We start from the raw sequence: 20,179 nt of genomic DNA on the forward strand, positions 1-20,179 counted from the left end.
AACAGAGCATCCAGGGGTTTTCATCCTGTTTCTTTTCAGCAGAACAACTGGATTCTGGTATAGAATTTGGCCTCATGACAGGAAGGTGTTTTCTCACAAATAACTTCTGAATAGATTTCTGAATATATTGCTTCATGGTCTGTGTCCATGACATTCTAATGCTACTCAGTCCTTAAGGGAGAATTCACATTTATACACGGAAATTTACTTTCTAAAAAGTATATGTAGCCCTCAGAGGTTGCAGGCCCAGTGTTAGGGAGGAGGCATCCTTAAGAGAATGTGCCTTTTATGGACAACAATAACTACTTTGAGGAGGAGAGAGGGAGGGAGAGAGAAAAAATTGTTGAGCAAACTCTCTGTTGGTCTCTGCACATTAATATGGATAGTTAAAACAGACACACATGGAAAAAAAAATTCAGCCCATCTGTCAGCTTGTCAAATCTAAGAAGACTGTTCAAAGAGTTATATACCCACCCCTCAGTTTAACTAGGCCAAATTCTTCAAGTTGGCCCCTTTGACAAAGTAGTAGAGAAATATCATTGTTGACAGGGGGGGTGTATCTTGTACAACCTGAGGGAAATGATGGGGGTACACCTAAAATAGTTATTTATTTAAAATATTTTACTTCTCCTTTCTCCTGAAAAAGATTCAAAGCAGCTGATGGACAATCTTCAGAAAACTGAGGATGATACACACCTGTCTCTGGACCTTGGATGGCAGTGACCACTTCTGCAATCCCTGTTTCTTCTTCTGTTTGGTTAGGGTATCCCTACAAATTATTGAGGATTTCTCCAGCATTTTGTTGTTGTTTAGTTGTTAAGTCATATCCGACTCTTCATGATCCCATGGACCAGAGCACGTCAGGCCCTCCTGTTTTCCACTGCCTCCCAGAGTTGGGTCAAATTCATGTTGGTAGCTTCCGTGACACTGTCCAACCATCTCGTCCTTGGTCGTCCCCTTCTCCTCTTGCCGTCACACTTTCCTAACATCAAGGTCTTTTCCAAGGAGTCTTCTCTTCTCATGAGATGGCCAAAGTATTGGAGCCTCAGATTCAGGATCTGTCCTTCCAGTGAGCAATCTGGTCCTCCAGCATTTGGAGGACAAGAAATTCAGAAATTTGAACAAATGTTCATGAATTCTACATTTACTAAATAACCACCTCATGAAAACATGACATCTTATATTCCAGAGGGAAGTAGAATAGGGGCCAAGGTACACTTCCAGCACAGCCCAGGTATGACATCACTGGTTTGCTGCTGTCAAATAACTTGGGGAGACAGTTGAGAAAGAAGAGGAGGGGAAAGAGGACTCTTTGTACCTGTCTTAAAATGTTTAACAACCCTCTTTCTTTCCTCTTTGCAAAGCATAGAGAACAACATGACAGAACAAGCAACTGTTTGTCAAGGCAAACCAAGACATTAGCTGAAAATCTCCTTGTTTCTGTAAAAGAGGTTTAACATCAGTGAAAGAAAGGCAAAGTTATTTGTGTGAGAACCAAGCTGCACCCAGAGAAGTTACTCCCGAACCCTATATGACTTTTATGTTTAAACAGAATCATACTGTATTTTTGGATTCATCTCTTTAAAATAGTATCCCACTCCACCAACTAAAGGCTTTAATTTCATGGTCACCTACAGAAATAATGATAATCCGTGAAATATGCATTATTGAAAAAATGTGATAACTTATAGCTTTGGATGGAGTGTATTTCTCTTTTTGATCACACAGTCTGTCCTGTGCTTGGTTCATATGTGTGCTTAGCTTAGTTTTAAATAAGCTTAAAGAATAGCCCTGGTTTTATTTATGGATCAACTAGATATTTTATGGAGTTTCCCATTCTGGTCATGTAAGAGACAAAACAAGTTTAATGAGAATTCCCTTTTTGGAAACATCAATGTGAAAATAATGGGCACATCATTTATCACTGGCACCATCACCACTGATGCACCTTCTCTGTCATCTATTCGTTAGCCACTGGGAAAATAAGAGATTATGCAGATAAAAAGACTTATATAGGCATGAATCCTAAAATATGTCAACAATTCAAGGAACAACTAGGGCAAACAACATTTCCCTGGATGCAATTGTACGAAATCATGAATTTCACTGGTATATCAAATGTATGGAACCAAAAAGAGATACCACTAACACCTTTTGAGACGTTGATCACTCATATCACTGTATCATCAAAGAGAGTGGCTTTTAAAATGTAAATCATTTTAATAGACACCAAATATGGTGACACTGGTTCATAACAGGAAATGGGAAAAAGCTTTAGGACAGGAGACAAATGTGGAGAGTCATGTGGTCAAATGCCCCACTGAAGATAATTTCACACACACAAAAAAAAGAACAATAAGATCGACTTTATAAACATATGGTATTTATGGCATCAGTTAAATGTAAGAGGAAAAATGTCAGAAAAAAGTTAGTGGTTGGGAACTATATATACACGTGGTGAAAGTTGTTGGAAGTGTTATGTACAGAAGCTGAATGAATTAGAAGTCACACTATACATTTTTATTCATTTATTAAGAAAATGATAAACGTTCACCTTATAAATACTTCCTTACTTTGGGGGGGGGGGTATCTGCAAAATTAGAAATTGCCAAAAACTGGAGGAATGTGCAGCAGATCTCCCTTCAGCAAGGGAAAACATGAAATATGGACTATTGTCCTGGTGGAAAACAGCCAACTGAAAAATACTCATCATTCTCAAGGGAAGACACGTTTTATAACATACGATTTAAATTTATTACAAATGCTAATTATCATTAAAGATTTCTGCCTCATCTAAAGTTTCATGAGAACCTATGAAAAGATGCACTGGGATAGATTAAAGATAGATGTCACTATGAAATACCGGGATGCCCAATTTATGCAAAATCAGCTAAATCTAATGCCTTTGTGATTCAATATCCTCCATTTGTTTTATTATGTTTTCTACTGTTTATTTTTAGACAATTTTATAATACTAAGAAGAAAATATTCTTAAAAACCTTGATTTCTTTATCATTATGATACATTTTGGGCAAGCCACAACTCAGAAAACATACTCTGTGTAGTATCTGTGTATTTCGTAGCAGCTCCTATTCTTTGGTAGTAGACTGCAAATGATAGCAATTCCACACTTGGCAATTAAAAACAGACATGTTGTCGACATGGCAAATGCCTGTCATTTGCAATAAAAATGCAAGAACTAACATGATCTTAGGAATTAGCTACCTTTATTTTTCTGAATTTCCAGTTGTATATTTATAAAAGATTCACTACCATGGAGGCTTTCTACAGATATGCTATTATGTGACTAGCCTGGGAACACGTTCAATCCTAATGAAAGATTTGTGTGCTTGCTTGACAGCCAATCTGGAAAGGAGAACAAACTCAAAATGCCTTCCTGTTTCCCTGAATTCATTTTCATCACTTTTCATTCTGTAAATATTCCTATCATCATAAATTCAGAAGCCAGTTTCTCATCTTTTTTTAAGGCCTTGCCTATGTACATGGGGCTGTGATCAGCATAAACAAGAGGCTGTAAAGATTGGTAGGAAAGGAGGGTATTCTGAAGTTATCAGGGTAAAAAGCTGAAGTAATAAAAGCAAAAGCAAAGCGTGCTGCTTATATACCGCCCCATAGTGCTTCAAGCACTCTCTGGGCGGTTTACAATTTAATTATGCAGGCTACACATTGCCCCCCCCCCCCAGCAAGCTGGGTACTCATTTTACCGACCTCAGAAGGATAGAAGGCTGAGTCAACCTTGAGCTGGCTACCTGGGATTTGAACCCCAGGTCGTGAGCACAGTTTTAGCTGCAGTACAGCGGTTTAACCACTGCGCCACGAGGTTTGTGCTATCATGTACATGGATGACATGTTTGTATATGCGAACAAGGAGTATGAACAAGGAAAATCGGCAAAGATTGCATGAAATATGCTTTACCAGGTCTTCAGACCTGTCATATTTGCAACAATCATTATTAAAATATTAGTCATCTTCAGATTTCTGGGTCTTGTGAAAGGCCCATGGCAGCCATCAGTAGAGAAGCCTGCCCACATCCTGTTGGCCAGGTTTATCAGACAAAATCCTAAACAAAGAGGTAGCACTGAGATTTCCCACTGACCAGCTAGGCAGTCAAGAGGGAGATAACCATTGCAAGCCTAGCACTGGCTTATTGGGATTCAGAAGCAATAATTATGAGTCAATCAGTCTTACATAATCACCAGCAGGGGAAATTTTGTAAAGCATGATAATTGGCAGGATGTACTTTTGTATTGTAGTCATCACCTGGTTAGTAGAGGATGGGACACCTAATGAGGGACTCTAGTGCAATTTGACATGGCAAGGCAGAGATATTTTTTAGTATGAAAGCAGACTCAAATCAATGCTAACCTACACTTGGATGGATCTTCAAAGAACATGAAAGTTAAATCTCTACCTCCCTAAAAGTCCCCATTTGGACTCTTTGATGACAATGGCAAACATGTCGCTGGTCAAATCTTTTCTATCCACATAATTATATTTCCGGAGGGCTGTTGAATGAATCCTGACTGTTTGGGTCAATTATATGACATCTTTCCCTGTACTGTTAATCTGTACATATGCCTTAAAATTCCTGTACATATGCATTTACACTCAAATATTCACTCCTCCTACCTAAATTACCCTGTAGGAATAACGATAAATTAAAACAAAGACAAAAGCATCTTTCTTTCAAGTCATCCTTTTCTTATTCCAAATACTTTGACACAAAAGAGATTTGGCTCCAGGAGACAAAGGATAATTAAACGTATCAGGAGATCTGGCATATCTCCCTCTTTTGGACCAGAAATACAGCTAAAAACTTTTTCTGTAAAACCTCCCTCCCTCCTTCCCTCCCTTTTGGGTTTCCATTAAATATTGGGGCTCCATTTATGATGTAGGTCAAGTTTCCTGTTTATTGACATAGGAATTTTAATTCATAATATGAATAAACTAGAAATACAGGAGTCTCACCACAGCTTAACTTCAGAATCATGCTTTCAGTGTTAGGGCTAAGTCCTGGGATGCAAGAAAGTACTAAAGATCTGACTAGTTCTGGCCTGGTACAGAATGTGTTTTTGACAAAACCAAAGGCAAAACATGCAATTTATATACTACCCCAGCAGCCTTTGGTCACTTTACAATCCAATTATGCAGGCTACATGTTGCCACCCACCCAGCCAGCAAGCTAGTTTCTCAATTTACCATCCTTTGAAAGATGGAAGGCTCATTCAATCCTGAGCTAGCTACCTGAGCCCAAAATCAAACTCAGGTCATGAGCAAAGCCTAAGCCCAAGTTTAACTTCCCACCCATTTCTCCCTGGCACACAAATAGCCACTGCCACGATTCTCACATTGGCCTGGTACATGAATCCCTGCCCCCCACCCCAAGGCAGTCATGCTTGGGCTTACTATACGCTATGCACAAGATTTCAGTCATTCATTCCTTACTATATTAAGTCAACAATGCAAGGAAGGTAGGATAGTCATGCCAACCTCCCCATCGCTTTCCTATCTATGGAGGGTAATGAGTCTGAATAAGGAGATCCTCTGCTCTCTATAGGGGCTCCATATGTGAATCAGAATCCAGGAATATTGTTTTCATTGCACTGTCTTAAACAGAGTTATAATCCTGGCAGTGTACTAGTGCATCTTCTGCTGCTCAAATTACCGTCTATTGCTACTCAAAGTATCATCTTTTTTCATATTGTACTTCTATCTAGTCAGCTTTAAGAATCAGCTGGGATCAGTTGCTTCGTAGCAAATTTATTTTTAATGTACTTCTGAAAATCATCCCTCCACCTGAAACTGTTGCACTGCCATCATGCAAGGTGAAATGCCTGATGAAATGGTGCACTTGAAATTCAGAAATCCCTCAGTGACAGTACTGAACTTAAATCCAGTCCAACCAGGTAAACAGGAATAGCATGAAGTCTACAATGGCCCTCAAGCAAAACCACCAAGAGTAATTCAAAACCTCCATGACAACGGGCAGCCATTTGAGATAATTTCTCATTCATCAGTTTGACGTTGTTATCACTTTTGAGGATGTTGTCTGGAATTACTTTGCTGCATGGGGAAACTGACCCCATTGCTGAAATGTATAAGTTGTTATGACGGACAAGTTATGTTGAATGAAGCTTATGATGTCATCAGCTGTAGCAGTTTTCAGCAATTAAACATTACTGGTTTCTCCCCTCCTAATGGTCCTGAGTAGAAATGAGCACAAACTGGAAAACAAGTGATTTATGATGATTCATGGTTTGTGTCTAACCATGAACCACCATGAACCCCCACCCCCCCGTGGTTCATGGTTTTTTCTAGTTTGTTACCGGGGGGGGCGTACTAAAAAGTCTGGCATTTCATTTTGCTTCAGCAAATGAAGACTGGTTTCTTTGGCTTTTTTCCTTTTGTGGTTCATTTTGTAACCATCTCTAGTCCTGAGCCTCTTGTGGAATTATTTTCATTGTCAAGAAGCCTTTGGGGGGCTGCAGTAGTCTTTAATACTCACAAAAATCACTTCTGGTGGTAAAGTCATTCCAGCAATCACAATGTTTCCTAATTAAAAATTTCCTCCTCTCATTCCATGGCCCCCAATGGCTTCCCAACAATGAAAGTAACTGTGCAGAAGCTTGAAGACTTTCAGGGCAGGGGAACCAGAAATGCTTATTTTCCGAAAATGGACATGGCTTTTTTTAAATTAACAACTTGGAATAAGGTAAGGGGTACAGAAGGTAAAGGGGGATATGTGGGGAGAAACTTAGTTTAAATCTATGTTATTCAAGCACTATCTGGTGACTCAAGCTATTTATATAATAAATTCCTTCGTTCAGTTGTCTTTTGTATTGGACAGTCTTTCAACACTTCTGATAAAATATCCATTTCTGTCACTTCCCATATCTTCTCAATAAATTCCTCTTGTTTCGGTATCACAGATTTCTTCCAATTCTTGACATAAAGAATTCTGGCTGCAGAGACTGTGTATATAAACTAAGTTGTTCTTTGTCTTATCTATATTGTCTATATTGTGAAACAGTTCTGGGGTTAGTGGAACATTACAAAGCAATATTTTTTGTAACAGAGTATGTACTCCTATCCAACATTGTTTCACTACTAAAAAATGGCCATGGCTGATGACATCATCAGCCCTATATGGTGTAACTTACAGCAACATGTTTTAGTCCATGTGTCCTTATCTGGGAGAGATGGGATAATTCATCATTCAGCCTAGTACTTTACATTCTTTGCTGGTCCCAAACAGAATCAAGGAAGGGGACTCAAATGTCAGATAATCCAGCATACTTCATATGCCACTAACCAATCTATCAGAGATTCTGATTTTCATAAAAATACAAACAAAATCCATTTTTTCCCCACAAGGACATTTCTATGTTTGCAGGCATTGTGTACTTATATTTATCACTTTCCGTAAGTTGATGGGTGTAGGGAAAGAGATATATGTTTCAACACAAAGGCTAGTATCCTGCTCATTTTTCCCATTCACACACCAAATGAAACACAAGCAGTTGTGCTATTTGGCAAGATATTTATTGCCTGACTGATAACGACAATCACATGGCTCTTAATCTCTTTTCCCCAGTTTGACATGGAGAGTTCCTTTAACCTTTCTCCATAGAGCTAACTCTTTTTGGACCCTCACAATTTTTGTTACTCTTCTCTGAACATATTCCTCTTCGTCAACAGTGTTTTAAAACTGGTGTCCACAACCAGAGAAGAGATGTGAAAATTTGTCAGTTTCATTCTCAGCACACTTTTCAGAGTTCTGTCCTGATTCCACACTGGTTGTGGAGACTCTCCCCTCCCCTTCCACATGGAAATCAGAGAGCCCAACCAAGAACTTTCCCATCCATAAACTGGACATAGTACTCAAGGCAATGACTAAAATTAAAGACTGACACACCTCTATGCCTTATACCCTACACACAACACTTATTTTGATGCAGTCTGTAAGTCCCTTTTAGCTACCATATCTACTGCTGAGTCACATTTGACTTTAGAGTTTATTTCACTAAGATCATATTACTGTTTCTTCAAGATGTGTCAGGTCTCAGAGGATCTTGTGACCCTTCAAATGATTTATAGCAGTGTGATATTTAAGTTACCTTCAAATTAATATTTAAAAAATGTGAAATTAGGGGAAAAACCCATCATAGGTGATAAACATAATCCTGATTGGCAACAGAGGGTCATTGGTATCAACTTTGAAAACTATGAGCAGACATGAAGCATATACTCTAAGCAGAAGAAGACAAAATACATACAGTGTATCTGATACAGCAACAATGAAGGGGGCATAAGATTGCTTGGAAAGCCAAAATGATTAAGGTAATGACTAATACAATAATCTGAGAATTGCAGAGCTGGATGGGACCCAATGGATCATCGAATTCAATCCTTGTCAAGAAGCCACAGTGGGGAATTGAATTCCCAACCTCTGGCTCCGTGGCCAAATACCTAAATCACTGAGCTATCCAGTAGTTGAATACCAACTCATTTACTGCAGCTTAAAAATATGCAAGGAAAACCACACATGATTTTGACATAGCAACACTGTAGAAATACTTTCAGAGGGTGCTCATGCAATTACGTCCTTTTAAAGACTCTTTGTATGTTTATATGTTCAACTGTTTCTGTTAGAAACAGCCCCATAAATCAAATATCCCTTAAAGGAATGCATTTTAAAAGAGCAGCTCCTGCTCCTTATGAATGCTCCACTGTTTCAAACTACTGATGTATATAATTATACGTTTGGACATCTCTGCTCAGGAGTAACCCTAATAAGAAGGAAGCCAAACAGCTATATGCTTTATGATGTCAATATGGTTCAAGAAAGCATTCTGCCTTTCTGCAAATGTTCTGTGACTCACACATTTTAAAGGAATGTTTTCTCATGGGCCATGTTGTGTCATGCTCATTTCAAATCTATACACAAATACACCCACATCCTGAATTCATCTGTAACTGGGCTTTCCATAGACCCATTCCACTTAAGGACCACAAGACCATCATTTCTCTATAAAACCAGGACATGTTTTGTCCTGTTTTCACAGCTACCAAGTACAGGACAATCTGCTCTGTCCAGTCTGAAGTCTTTTCTTCAGCTGCAGACCACAAGATCTTCTACAGTTCTGGGCCAAGTCAGACAAGTGAAAAGAACCCTTCAAAATAATGTAGGCCCCTAAAGCCCTCTTAAGTTTGCTGTATGTAACTCCCTGGAAAAGCAGTCATGAAGGACCTTCTTTCAATACATCCTGCCTGGACTACAACTGTGTATAGATGACCCTTCAAAATCATGTTGTTTATAAGCAGTGTAGAGAACTTTTCACCAGAGGAAGGAAAAATAATCCAACTATTTCTTAGTGGTGTGCTTCACCATTAGAAATGGTTGCAGAGCAGCTTTGTGTTTTTTTCCCCTCCATCTTCCAACCCCCCTGCAGTTGCAAGGGGCAATAAAAGAAATTGGATGGCTGCCTGGCTGCCATTTTTCTCACTCAACAATGCCCTCTACCTACTGTACTGCCATTCTAAGGTATTTCGGTGGTTACAAGGCAGCTGCCAAAACAGTGGGGATATTGTGGAAATAATTCTGCAAAGTGATCTTCCATTGTTGAGGAAGTAAGAAAAAATTAAAATGTTATAATTTTAGAATATTTAATGTTATTTATATTTAATATTTAATGTTAAATATATTTAATATTTAGTGTTAACTATATTTAATATTAAAATGTTAGAATATTTCTTAGAAATATTTCTAAGACATATTCTTAGAAATATTCTTTTATATCTGATGAAGTGAACTTGTCCATGATAGCTCACATTAACAAATATATAAAAGTTAGTCTTTAAGGTGCTACAGTGTTTTTGTCTTTTTAACTTTTTATTTCTATCTTGCTTTTGCCTACAAAGCTTGCACAGCTACCTCTTAGAAAATTGTCTTCTGAAAAAAATTTCATCTTCGCTGCTTGTTGTTGACATCAGGACTATAATGGGCATGGTGGGTGGGGACTGGTGTTTTTCCGCTGGCACCAAAAATATGAAGGCACTGACATCTGGAGGTGAATCTATTAGTGGCTGTTAGGAAAATAAACAGCAATACTTCCCTTTCCTTCTTTTTGAAAGCAAGTATAGGAGCAGGGGACTCACCAGTCTCCTCGTCTTTTATGATGGGGACAGCTTCATGCCTAGGCCTCAGGATAGAGGGGGGGAGGTCGCGCTGCTGCTTAGCTAGATGTCAAAATTGGTATTTAGGGCTCTGCTTGACATTCTTTGCATTCAGTGCCTTCCCTCTGACTTCCAAATGTTGTATTTTAAAGAGGTCATTGTAGATACATTTTGTCTCTGCTGAAGATATCTATAATACACTTCCTTCACCATAAGCCCTGTAGCAGGCATGAAGAAGGGTAGTGTTGTGTCAGAAAAAATGCTGAAGCACTATATAATAATTTGACTTCCAATTTCCCTAAAATTTTATTTTTCCATAAAAGACACTTGGTTGCACCTGAGTTTGTCATTTCCACAGTGAAATCTGGAAGTTGAGTCACAGCAACTGGACTTCTTTCTTATTAGGTTAAAACATTTCGCTACTCATCCAAGTAGCTTCTTCAGTCTGAGGAGAGTTGGTAGAAAACCCCTGATATAGGTATCCTCTACATTGGTTTCACTTCCCCCTGGTCTGAATAGGCTTGTTAAAAGGACAAATGGTGTGTGGGGGGGGAGCTGAGTGAAAATCCCATTTCCGTAATCCTTTGACAGATAACATTGTTGCGTTCACAACATGAGCCCTGATTTCTTTTCCTTTTCTCAAGTATCTAAGACTTCAGCAGATGGGGAACAATGAATGTAGCAAGCAACACAAAACTGTCAAAGATTAATAGGTTGGTAGCCCATTCTTAAAAAAACCAAAAAAAAAACCACCCCTTCTCCATAGCCTCATTGTGAATACTGGGCCCAGTTCTGGAACAAGTTCAGAGCAGGGCAACAGGGATGATGAGGGAACTAAAAACCGAACCCTATGCGGAAAGACTGAAATAACTGGCCATGTTTATCCTTGAGAAAAGAAGACTGAGGGTAGGTATGATAGCACTCCTCAACTACTTGAATGATTATGATAAAGGGGAGGGGCAGGATTTGTTCTCAATCATCACAGAGTTCATGGTCTCAAGTTATGCAAAGCAAATTTTGGTTGATAAGCAGGAAAAGTATCCTAACAGTAGGTCAATGGAACCAATTACCTTGAGAAATGGTGAACACTCCAACATATTCCAGAGAAAATTAGATAACCATCCATCAGATCTACTTTAATTTGGATTCCTGCATTGAGTAGGGGATTGGTCCCAATGGCCTTACAGGCTCCTTCCAACTCAATTATTCTATGATTCTGTGATTTTTTTTTCCTAATGGAGGGAGTGTTCCTGCAGTAGTAAGCCCTACTTTTCTACAATAGCTATATTGCGCTTAAAAAGACACAAATTATCTAAATTAAGTTTCATTATAAACTAATAAAGTTGACATCAAAAAGGGAAATAGCAACCAAAATTTTAAGTGGCTGGCCTGTGATCTGTGGCTGAACTGAAACTTAAATGGGATGCTGGGTGTCCCTTGGCTGACCAAGAAAGTTCTCTAAAAGAATAAACAACGATATTATTATTATAAGACAGCTGTGTACTGGTATAAATTTGTAGTTTACAGTAGAACAAGAAGAAACCATCTGAGAACTGACCTGCACAAACATCTAGAAATGTCTTTGAAAGTTATATCAGAATCTACCAAGCTGACATATTATATGGCACACAAGGGGGAATAAGTTAGACAATGTCTCCCAGAACATCATTTTTTCAACTCCCTCTGGTCTGAATTAGTTGCAGGTCAACAACAACAACAGAACATTTGAAGACCACCACAGAAAGGCAAAGTTGTAGGCAGTGGCAACGTTACTTTGGTTTAGCCTATCATACTTTTCAATGCAGACTTATCAAAAATCTGTGTAGTGTAAGGGTGTGGTCCTAAATCAAAGACCTGTAAACTGTAGGAGAATTAGGATTAGGCAAAAGCCTCATTTATCTCAGAAAAAGTTTCAGCCACTGGCTGGCTTAGTCAGAAGCAAGATACAATTTTCAGAGTATCCTTCATAGTGTGTTTCTTTTAAAGGGTAAATAAATGAGGATTGCGAAGTGAATGGGCACATTTAAATTTGTGTCATTTAATTCATATCTGCTTTCAGGTAGACCTCAGCTTCTTCAGTTCTTCAGTCTTCTTGCCATATTGACTAACCATTTTGTTTAGTTATAAATCCTAGCTAAAAAGCTTAGAGGATATTCTTAATGGTTTAAGTGCAAGAGAATCAGAGTTTATAAGAGATTAATAGAATCAGTTCCTAACAATGCTTTTGCACTTGTCTGTTTTCTCTCACTTTATGAAGGCCTATGCTCATTGTTGCCTCTATATAGATAAGTACCAATTTTAAAAAGTCACATTTTTATTATGGGTTTTTTTTTTTTTCAGATTTCATCTATGCAGTGGAATCATTACAGTGCCTGGTTATTTCTGCAATACCCTTATTTTTGTACTTACAGAATTTTTGTCATTTTCCAGCATATCATTACAAACTATTCTGCAGCGACAGAATGGGAGACAAGCCCCTGTGAATAATACAAGCCCCCAAAGAAATATCCAGGCTCTGTTTCCTTGGCAACTGCATTACCTTTCCTCACTAAAGTTCATACTGTGAGTTAGCCGCTCATTATTATTATTATTATTATTATTATTATTATTATTATTATTATTATTATTATTATTATTATTATTATTATTATTATTATTATTATTATTATTATTATTATTATTATTATTATTTATTTATTTATTTATTTATTTATTTACTGGCCAGGTATGTAAACCATACCCGGAATTTAATATGGCTACCGGCCACACTTAAAAACAATACACACACACACACACACACACACACACACACACACCATAAACAGAAAAATTCACAAGACAATTAAGAACAAATTCTACAAAAGCCAATTGCCTCAACTCCCAGTTGCGTCAGATGGTTACAAATTCAGCAGTTTGATGGCACAGGGAAAAAAGCTATTTTTGTGCCTCGATGTTTTAGTATACAGTGTCTTGTATCGCCGACCAGAGGGGAGAAGATTAAACAAGTTGTGACCAGGATGCCGTGGATCTGCCGCGATCTTTTCTGCTCTCTTTTTAACCCGTGCAATGTACAACTCTTCCAATGATGGCAAATCAGCTCTGATTATTTTTCCAGCAGTTCTGACAGTCCTCTGAAGCCTGTTCTTGTCCAGTTTGGTTGCCGAACCAAACCAAACAGTTATGGAAGAGCAGAGGACAGATTCAATAATGCCTCTGTAAAATTGGACAAGCAGCTCCCGAGGCAGATTGAATTTCCGAAGTTGTCGTAGAAAATACAGACGCTGGTGAGCTTTTTTAATGATGCCATCGATGTTAATTGACCATTTCAGGTCCCGAGAGAGTACAGTGCCCAGGAACCTGAACGACTCTACTACAGAGACCGTGCTGCCTAAGACGGAAAGTGGGAGTATACAAGGGGGGTGTTTTCGAAAGTCCACTACCATCTCCACCGTTTTCTGTGGGTTGAGCACTAAGCTATTACTGTTGCACCATGCGACAAGATGCTCAACTTCCCGTCTGTATGCCGACTCGTCACCATTCTTAATAAGTCCAATGACCATCGTATCATCTGCAAACTTCAGAATCTTAACAGAGGGATTCGTGGAAATACAATCATTCATATATAAGGAGAAAAGTAATGGGGAAAGTACACACCCTTGGGGGGCTCCCATACTAACTGTACGGATATTAGATGTTATTTTCCCCAGTCTCACTTGCTGTTTCCTATTTATCAGAAAGCTATGTATCCATTTACAAACAGAAATGGGTACCTTTAGTTGAATCAGTTTAAGATACAATTTAGATGGTACAATTGTATTAAACGCGGAACTGAAGTCGACAAAAAGAACCCGTGCATAAGACCCTGAGGAATCCAGATGTTGTAGGATGTAGTGCATAGCCATATTGACAGCATCATCTACTGATCTGTTAGGCCGATATGCAAACTGGAGAGGGTCCAACAAAGGATCAGTGATGTCCTTCAGATGGGTCAGTACCAATCTCTCAAAGACTTTCATCACTACAGATGTTAAGGCGATGGGTCTGTAGTCGTTCAGTCCGCTAATAGAACCTTTCTTAGGTACAGGGATAATAGTGGAAGTTTTAAGACATGTAGGGACACTACACAACTCCAACGAGCTATTGAAAATCCGTGTTAGGATAGGCGCTAATTGTACAGCGCATACTTTCAAACAGAAGGGAGTCACCCCATCTGCTCCCGGAGCTTTCCTAACCTTTTGTATCTGAAGAAGATCACGCACATCTTTTTCGCAAATCACCAAGGAAGTAGATTCCTGAGATAAAGGAACAACAGTAGGAGAGGCGGTTTTTAATACTTCTGAACACAAATGGTTTACCGCAGGTGTAGATGGTGGTGTTTCAAATCTGCAGTAGAACTCGTTTAGGTCATCTGCCAATTTCTGGTTTTCCAGAACCGGGGAAGATGTTTTCTTATAACCCGTAATGTTCTGTAAGTTCCTCCAGAGAGTAGCAGAGTCATGATTTTCCATTTGTGTCTTCAACTTGTCGCTGTACGTTCTTTTTGCCGCTCGAATTTCCTTATTCAGTATATTTCTAGCCTGATTGTACAGGGTTCTGTCTCCGTTCCTATAAGCTACCTCTTTGGCATGTCGAAATTTCTTAAGCCTTGCTGTAAACCAGGCTTTGTTATTATTGTAGATACGCACGGTCTTAGTAGGCACACATAAGTCTTCACAGAACTTAATATAAGATGTTATGGTTTCAGTAAGTTCTCTCCAGTAATATCTCTTTTAGTTTAGGTTTAGTATAGGTTAATAGAAGAATACAAAACATACTTCACATTGACATGGATAGTCCAGACAATTAATATTATAGCAGAGGTTTATCTATAAACATCAACCTATTTACTTGATAAAAACTTAAAATGTCCAGGTCATTGCAAGCTGCTGTTGGCTCTGTCCCTAAACACTCCAGACTAGCAACTGGGAAATGCTGTGTATCCACAGCCAGAGACAGAGAAAGTAACTTTTGGGGGTTGTAATTCTCAGAATAGCACAAGCCAATATGACCAGTAGCCATGCAACCTGAGGTTTTCTGAGAGCTGCAGTTCAAAAATAACTTTTCCGTTAATAGCAGGAAAACCAGTGTGCATACATTTTGAATAGATCCTGAAGTCTAAAAGTGGATGTAAATGGTACTTTTCTGCCCTTTCTCCATCATCACATACTCTTGGAAGTTGTCTTCAATCATCCCTTTAGGTCAAGGGTCCTCTATTACAAAGTGGAATGGCTGATTGGTGCTGAAAGTCAGGAGCGGAGCAGTAGGAGAGAACAAACCAAAACTGAGCAAAGAACTTCTGTCCTAAAAAATCTAGTAGTCATGGTTTTCAGTGTTTCTGGGATAACATCCCAAGTCATGTAGTGTTACAGTATGTGTTTACCAGAATCCTATTGGTGATTTATCGGTATGTAGGTTAAAATGCAGGTGGGTCACCAAAGCAAACTGCTGCTAATTGGCAAGGCACTGTTCACATGATCAGGCACCCACTGACTGTGTAACAGTCATGTGCTTAGTAAAGCAAACGATGTCTTATTAGGGGCATTTCACCATGGTGAATGATGCAGTTCAACTTACGGGCATGTAAATTGCCAAACAGGATTCTGCCTATTATGAATTTGGTATTTTTTTCCCAAATTCTTTTTGTCTTCCTTTTTTTAAAAAACTGTATTGCCATCCATTTCATTTTAATCTCCAAAATGCAATCTGGTGGAAATCTGATGTAATGGAAAAGGCTACTTTTGCAGCAGTGGGGTTGCAGTTTGGTTCTTATTTTAACTGTATCTTGCAAGCCAAACAGGCAGTTATAACACCTCAGGAACTAAATAGCTAAACATCAGTAATCAAATGTTCACAAAATTAAGGGTGCTGTTGTGGCAGGAACAACATGTTTGCTTCTGCACTCTAGCCTATGTTGTTGTTGTTGTTGTTGTTGTTGTTGTTGTTGTTGTTGTTTAGTTGTTATGTCGTGTCCGACTCTTTGTGACCCCATGGACCAGAGCACGCCAGGCCCTCCTGTCTTCCACTGCCTCATAGCACATAATTCTTGGAAATGAAGTAACTGTGGAGTAAATGAGATTTGATTCCATGCATAGTGCTCAATACTAAGTACATAAATGGGAAAAAAACTTCTGAAAATATCATTTGAATGGGAAGTTATGCTGTGTGATTCTGTGGTGATTATGAAGTGGAGCAAGGAGCCACTGTTCCTCCTGGGGATGGAACACCACCATGATAGATTCTTCAGTTGACCGAGCTGTTCTTGCCAAAGAAGAAGGCAAATGACACCTGAAATCCCCTATAAAGGCCAAGAGCTACAGTGGATACTCCCAACCATTGAGGTATATTATCATATATAATTATTATGCTATAAGGAATGAGAATGTGTGTGACTATGGCAATATGATTGTTGTATGGGCTTTGAGTGGATAGGTCACACAGCTAGGGTGCTATGGCAGCTCACCCAGATCCTAGTTGTTTGTATATGTTTTGTTTTTAACAAGAGACTCAAATAAAAGCAAAAAGAAAGAAAGAAAGAAAGAAAGAAAGAAAGAAAGAAAGAAAGAAAGAAAGAAAGAAAGAAAGAAAGAAAGAAAGAAAGAAAGAAAGAAAGCAAAGTGTGTGGCTTATATACCACCCCATAGCACTTCAAGCACTCTCTGGGCAGTTTACAAGTTAATTATGCAGGCTACACATCACCCCCCTGAGAGCTGGGTACTCATTTTACTGACCTCGGAAGGATAGAAGGTTGAGTCAACCTTGAGCCGGCCACCTGGGATTGAACCCCAGATTGTGAGCACAGTTTTGGCTGGAGTACAGGAGTTTAACCACTGCACCATTAGGCTCTTCTAGATCATGTTATGGACCTGGGATGCAATAGATTAGAATGTCTCCTAAAGGGTAAAAAGTAGATCAATCCCAATCATTCTATTTGGGTACAGAATGAGTTAATGGATTCCTCACACCCCTAATTCACACCACAGGAACTATCCTAATGATGGCTTTGACACTCACACAACCACATTCTATGCATCACTCAATGATTTTTATTGAACAATGTTATTTTTCCAGTGTAAGGTGTGTGTTTTTTTTACATCTTACAGAAACCATATTTTCATGCTTGTATCAAGTACTTTGATGCCACTTGTGGAAGGCATTACACAACTCATTTGAATTTAATTTCAATTAAATTTTGGTGGGTTAGTCCTTCTTCATCAGCTAGCACCTGTGCAACCATTAGCAAAACAATGCTAACACTTTTGATTTTTCTGCTAGCCTAATTGTGGATATAAGAGATATATACTTGGTAGGAGAAAAGAATGTTTGTTGTAGAAAGTGGTAAAAATATGAGGTGTCTTCAGAAGTGATGTATGGAGAAAAGACATTCAGATCTCTTGCAATCGAAGGCACATATGTTATATCAGAATACGATTCGTCTGAAGACAAAATGACCACAGAGCAGACATATCAACAGCACCTTAATAATCATTTCAATTATTAACTATGTAATCTGAAGAGACTGTCTACTCCAGCCAGAAACATGCCAGCATCTGAGCAGAGAGATAGTAAATTTGTTCTTGCGAATAATAGGGACATGTCTCTGGACTGATAATACCCATTCCTTATAACTTCTGTTAAAATGCTTACCAGATTAAAATGCTCTGCAAAAAGAATAGTGAATCTTTCTTACCCTGATGAAAAGAATCTTCTCTCCAACTCTGTATCTTCCTTGTGAAAGACGCTCCACACAAAATTTGCTAGGGCATTTGCAAGGAGGATCTTCAGAAATATGTTTGACCTAAATCAGGAAAACAAGTTATGATTTTAATGCGTTTAGTAGACTACTCTGTCATTATGACAGGTTAGAGCCAATCTTTTCCGGTTATTCGAACCACTTCTCAGTTTTCCCAATCTTTCTGAAATGGTGCTTCCTTATAAACATAATCTAATGCATATATATGTTTGTATGAACACACAATGAAACCTCATTTGGTATGTTCTGCTTCTCACAGCTGTAAATAAGATGGGGGTGATTGTGACTTTGACCCAGGGTGCTGAAATTTTAGAGGGCTCCAAAGGGTGGGCATTAAACTATCTGCCTCGAGTGTATACCACCTCCAGCACTCCTTCCCAAGAAACACAAGACAGGCATGCTCAGCATGAGACCAATGTAGCTGCCTCATACAGACGCCCAGATGTTCCTCCTCTTCTCTTTGTATATTTCAGTCTCTTATGACCCAAGCTTTAAATAAATGGCAACAAAGCCCTGGGTATCAATGTTACTAGCTATGGCTCTACAGCACCCAGTTTCCAAAAACTGCACCACTTCTTTCCCATTTACACAGTTTTGATACCTAATAATTTGAGCACTATTGGTACTCAATAGTGCTCAAATTATGGGGAAAAGACAGTAAGGTCCTTAATGAACTCTACCTTCTCAATCTTTCCAAATATGATCTTATGGTTGTTGTGGGTTTTTCGGGCTCTCAGGCTGTGTTCTGAAGGTTGTTCTTCCTAACGTTTCACTAGTCTCTGTGGACGGCATCTTCAGAGGACAGCACTACAGTGCTGTAGTGCTGTCCTCTGAAGGTGCTGGCCACATAGACTCGTGAAACATTAGGAAGAACAACCTTTAAAACATGGCCTAAGAGCCCGAAAAACCCACAACAACCATTAGATCCCCACTGTGAAAACCTTCGCGAATACAATGATCTTGTGGCTTTCTAGTTCAATGGGCTGCATGATTGAAAAGGGAGCTAGGCCAGGTCTGCACCACCTTCTTTAATTGGAGCACTATTTCTCCTCTAACTCATAAATACCTCCTGTCCCTCTGTCACTTCATCTGTAACTTGGGACAACACAGCATGCAACAGCCTCATTCTTTCTTTTCTGAAGTTCTAACTCAAACTTTTCCTGAGATTTCAGTCCAAATTCTCAACCTTGACCTATATGTCATTTTTACTCCTAACATCTCAGATTTGCTTATGTCATTCTCCCAGATATCTCTCATGGTTCGAGGTTCCTCTGTGGTGTGCTTATAGTGAACAAAATCCACAAGCTCTACTTCATCATATACTGTATCTACTTCTCAATTGTTTAAAATGATCTGAATGTGAAGACTGTCATGGGGAAAACACTAACTTGCAATTCTCACCCCTGGACTCTTGATTTAATGGGCTATTTCCAAGTAGGGTAGATCCATTGAATCCATTGATGGATACGATGTCAGCACTTATGTAAATGATATTCATTCAGTGTTTCTACTGTAGTTGCGACAAGCAAGATGATGTAGGGTAATGTTTTTTACAGAGAGAACAATTTTAGCTGCTGAAATGTGTAACATCTGGATGTAATGGTTTTAAGAAGGGAGAGACTGTTTTCCTGGTGACAGTGTGCATTATTTCAAAATGTATTAAAACTACACTCCTGTATATGGGGCCTATCCAGCTCATTCTATCCAGTGGGACCTTTGGTCTCTACTGCAAATACCTGTCCTCGATGCATGTGCCAAGTTTGAACAGTTTCTGTTTAAACCAAGTTACTATTCCTACATGTGAAGAATGACTCCACTAACTATCCTAGGAAGTTCAGTGTGCTGATACTGCAACTAACACTGCATGTGAGGAGAGCAACTCAGTTTATGTAAGAAACTAGATACAGTATGTCAAAGGAAGGATAAGAAACTTGGGTTAATCTGCATGTGTGAAAAGGAAAGGGCAAATCCGTCCTTGTCCACTGCCATTCTCCAAACATGAAGACAGACGATCTGAAACAGAGCCACTCTTCTTCACTTAAATGTTCTCTACACAGTTTGGAGTCCTGGAAAATCAGGATTCCTAATTATCTGAGGAAGCCCCATGTACAGAGGAGATGAGAATAACAGAGGGGGAGCGTTTGGCCCCCTCCCACTCGCAATATGTTCCTACCAACATTTCTGTGGATGTC

General features: G+C 39.0%; 1 protein-coding gene across 3 annotated transcripts in view; it reads right to left on the bottom strand.

The window, feature by feature from the left end:
* Nucleotides 1-20,179, bottom strand: part of GAS2 (growth arrest specific 2) — a 144,549-nt gene that overhangs the window by 17,773 nt on the left and 106,597 nt on the right. For all 3 annotated transcript variants that reach the window (XM_072985875.2, XM_072985877.2, XM_072985876.2), the window contains one exon: nt 17,925-18,032. In XM_072985875.2, the coding sequence (XP_072841976.1) occupies nt 17,925-18,032 (108 nt within the window). The remainder of the gene's footprint in view (nt 1-17,924; nt 18,033-20,179) is intronic.

This window comes from Pogona vitticeps, chromosome 1 (assembly GCF_051106095.1).
Source record: "Pogona vitticeps strain Pit_001003342236 chromosome 1, PviZW2.1, whole genome shotgun sequence".
NCBI classification, from domain to species: domain Eukaryota; kingdom Metazoa; phylum Chordata; class Lepidosauria; order Squamata; family Agamidae; genus Pogona; species Pogona vitticeps.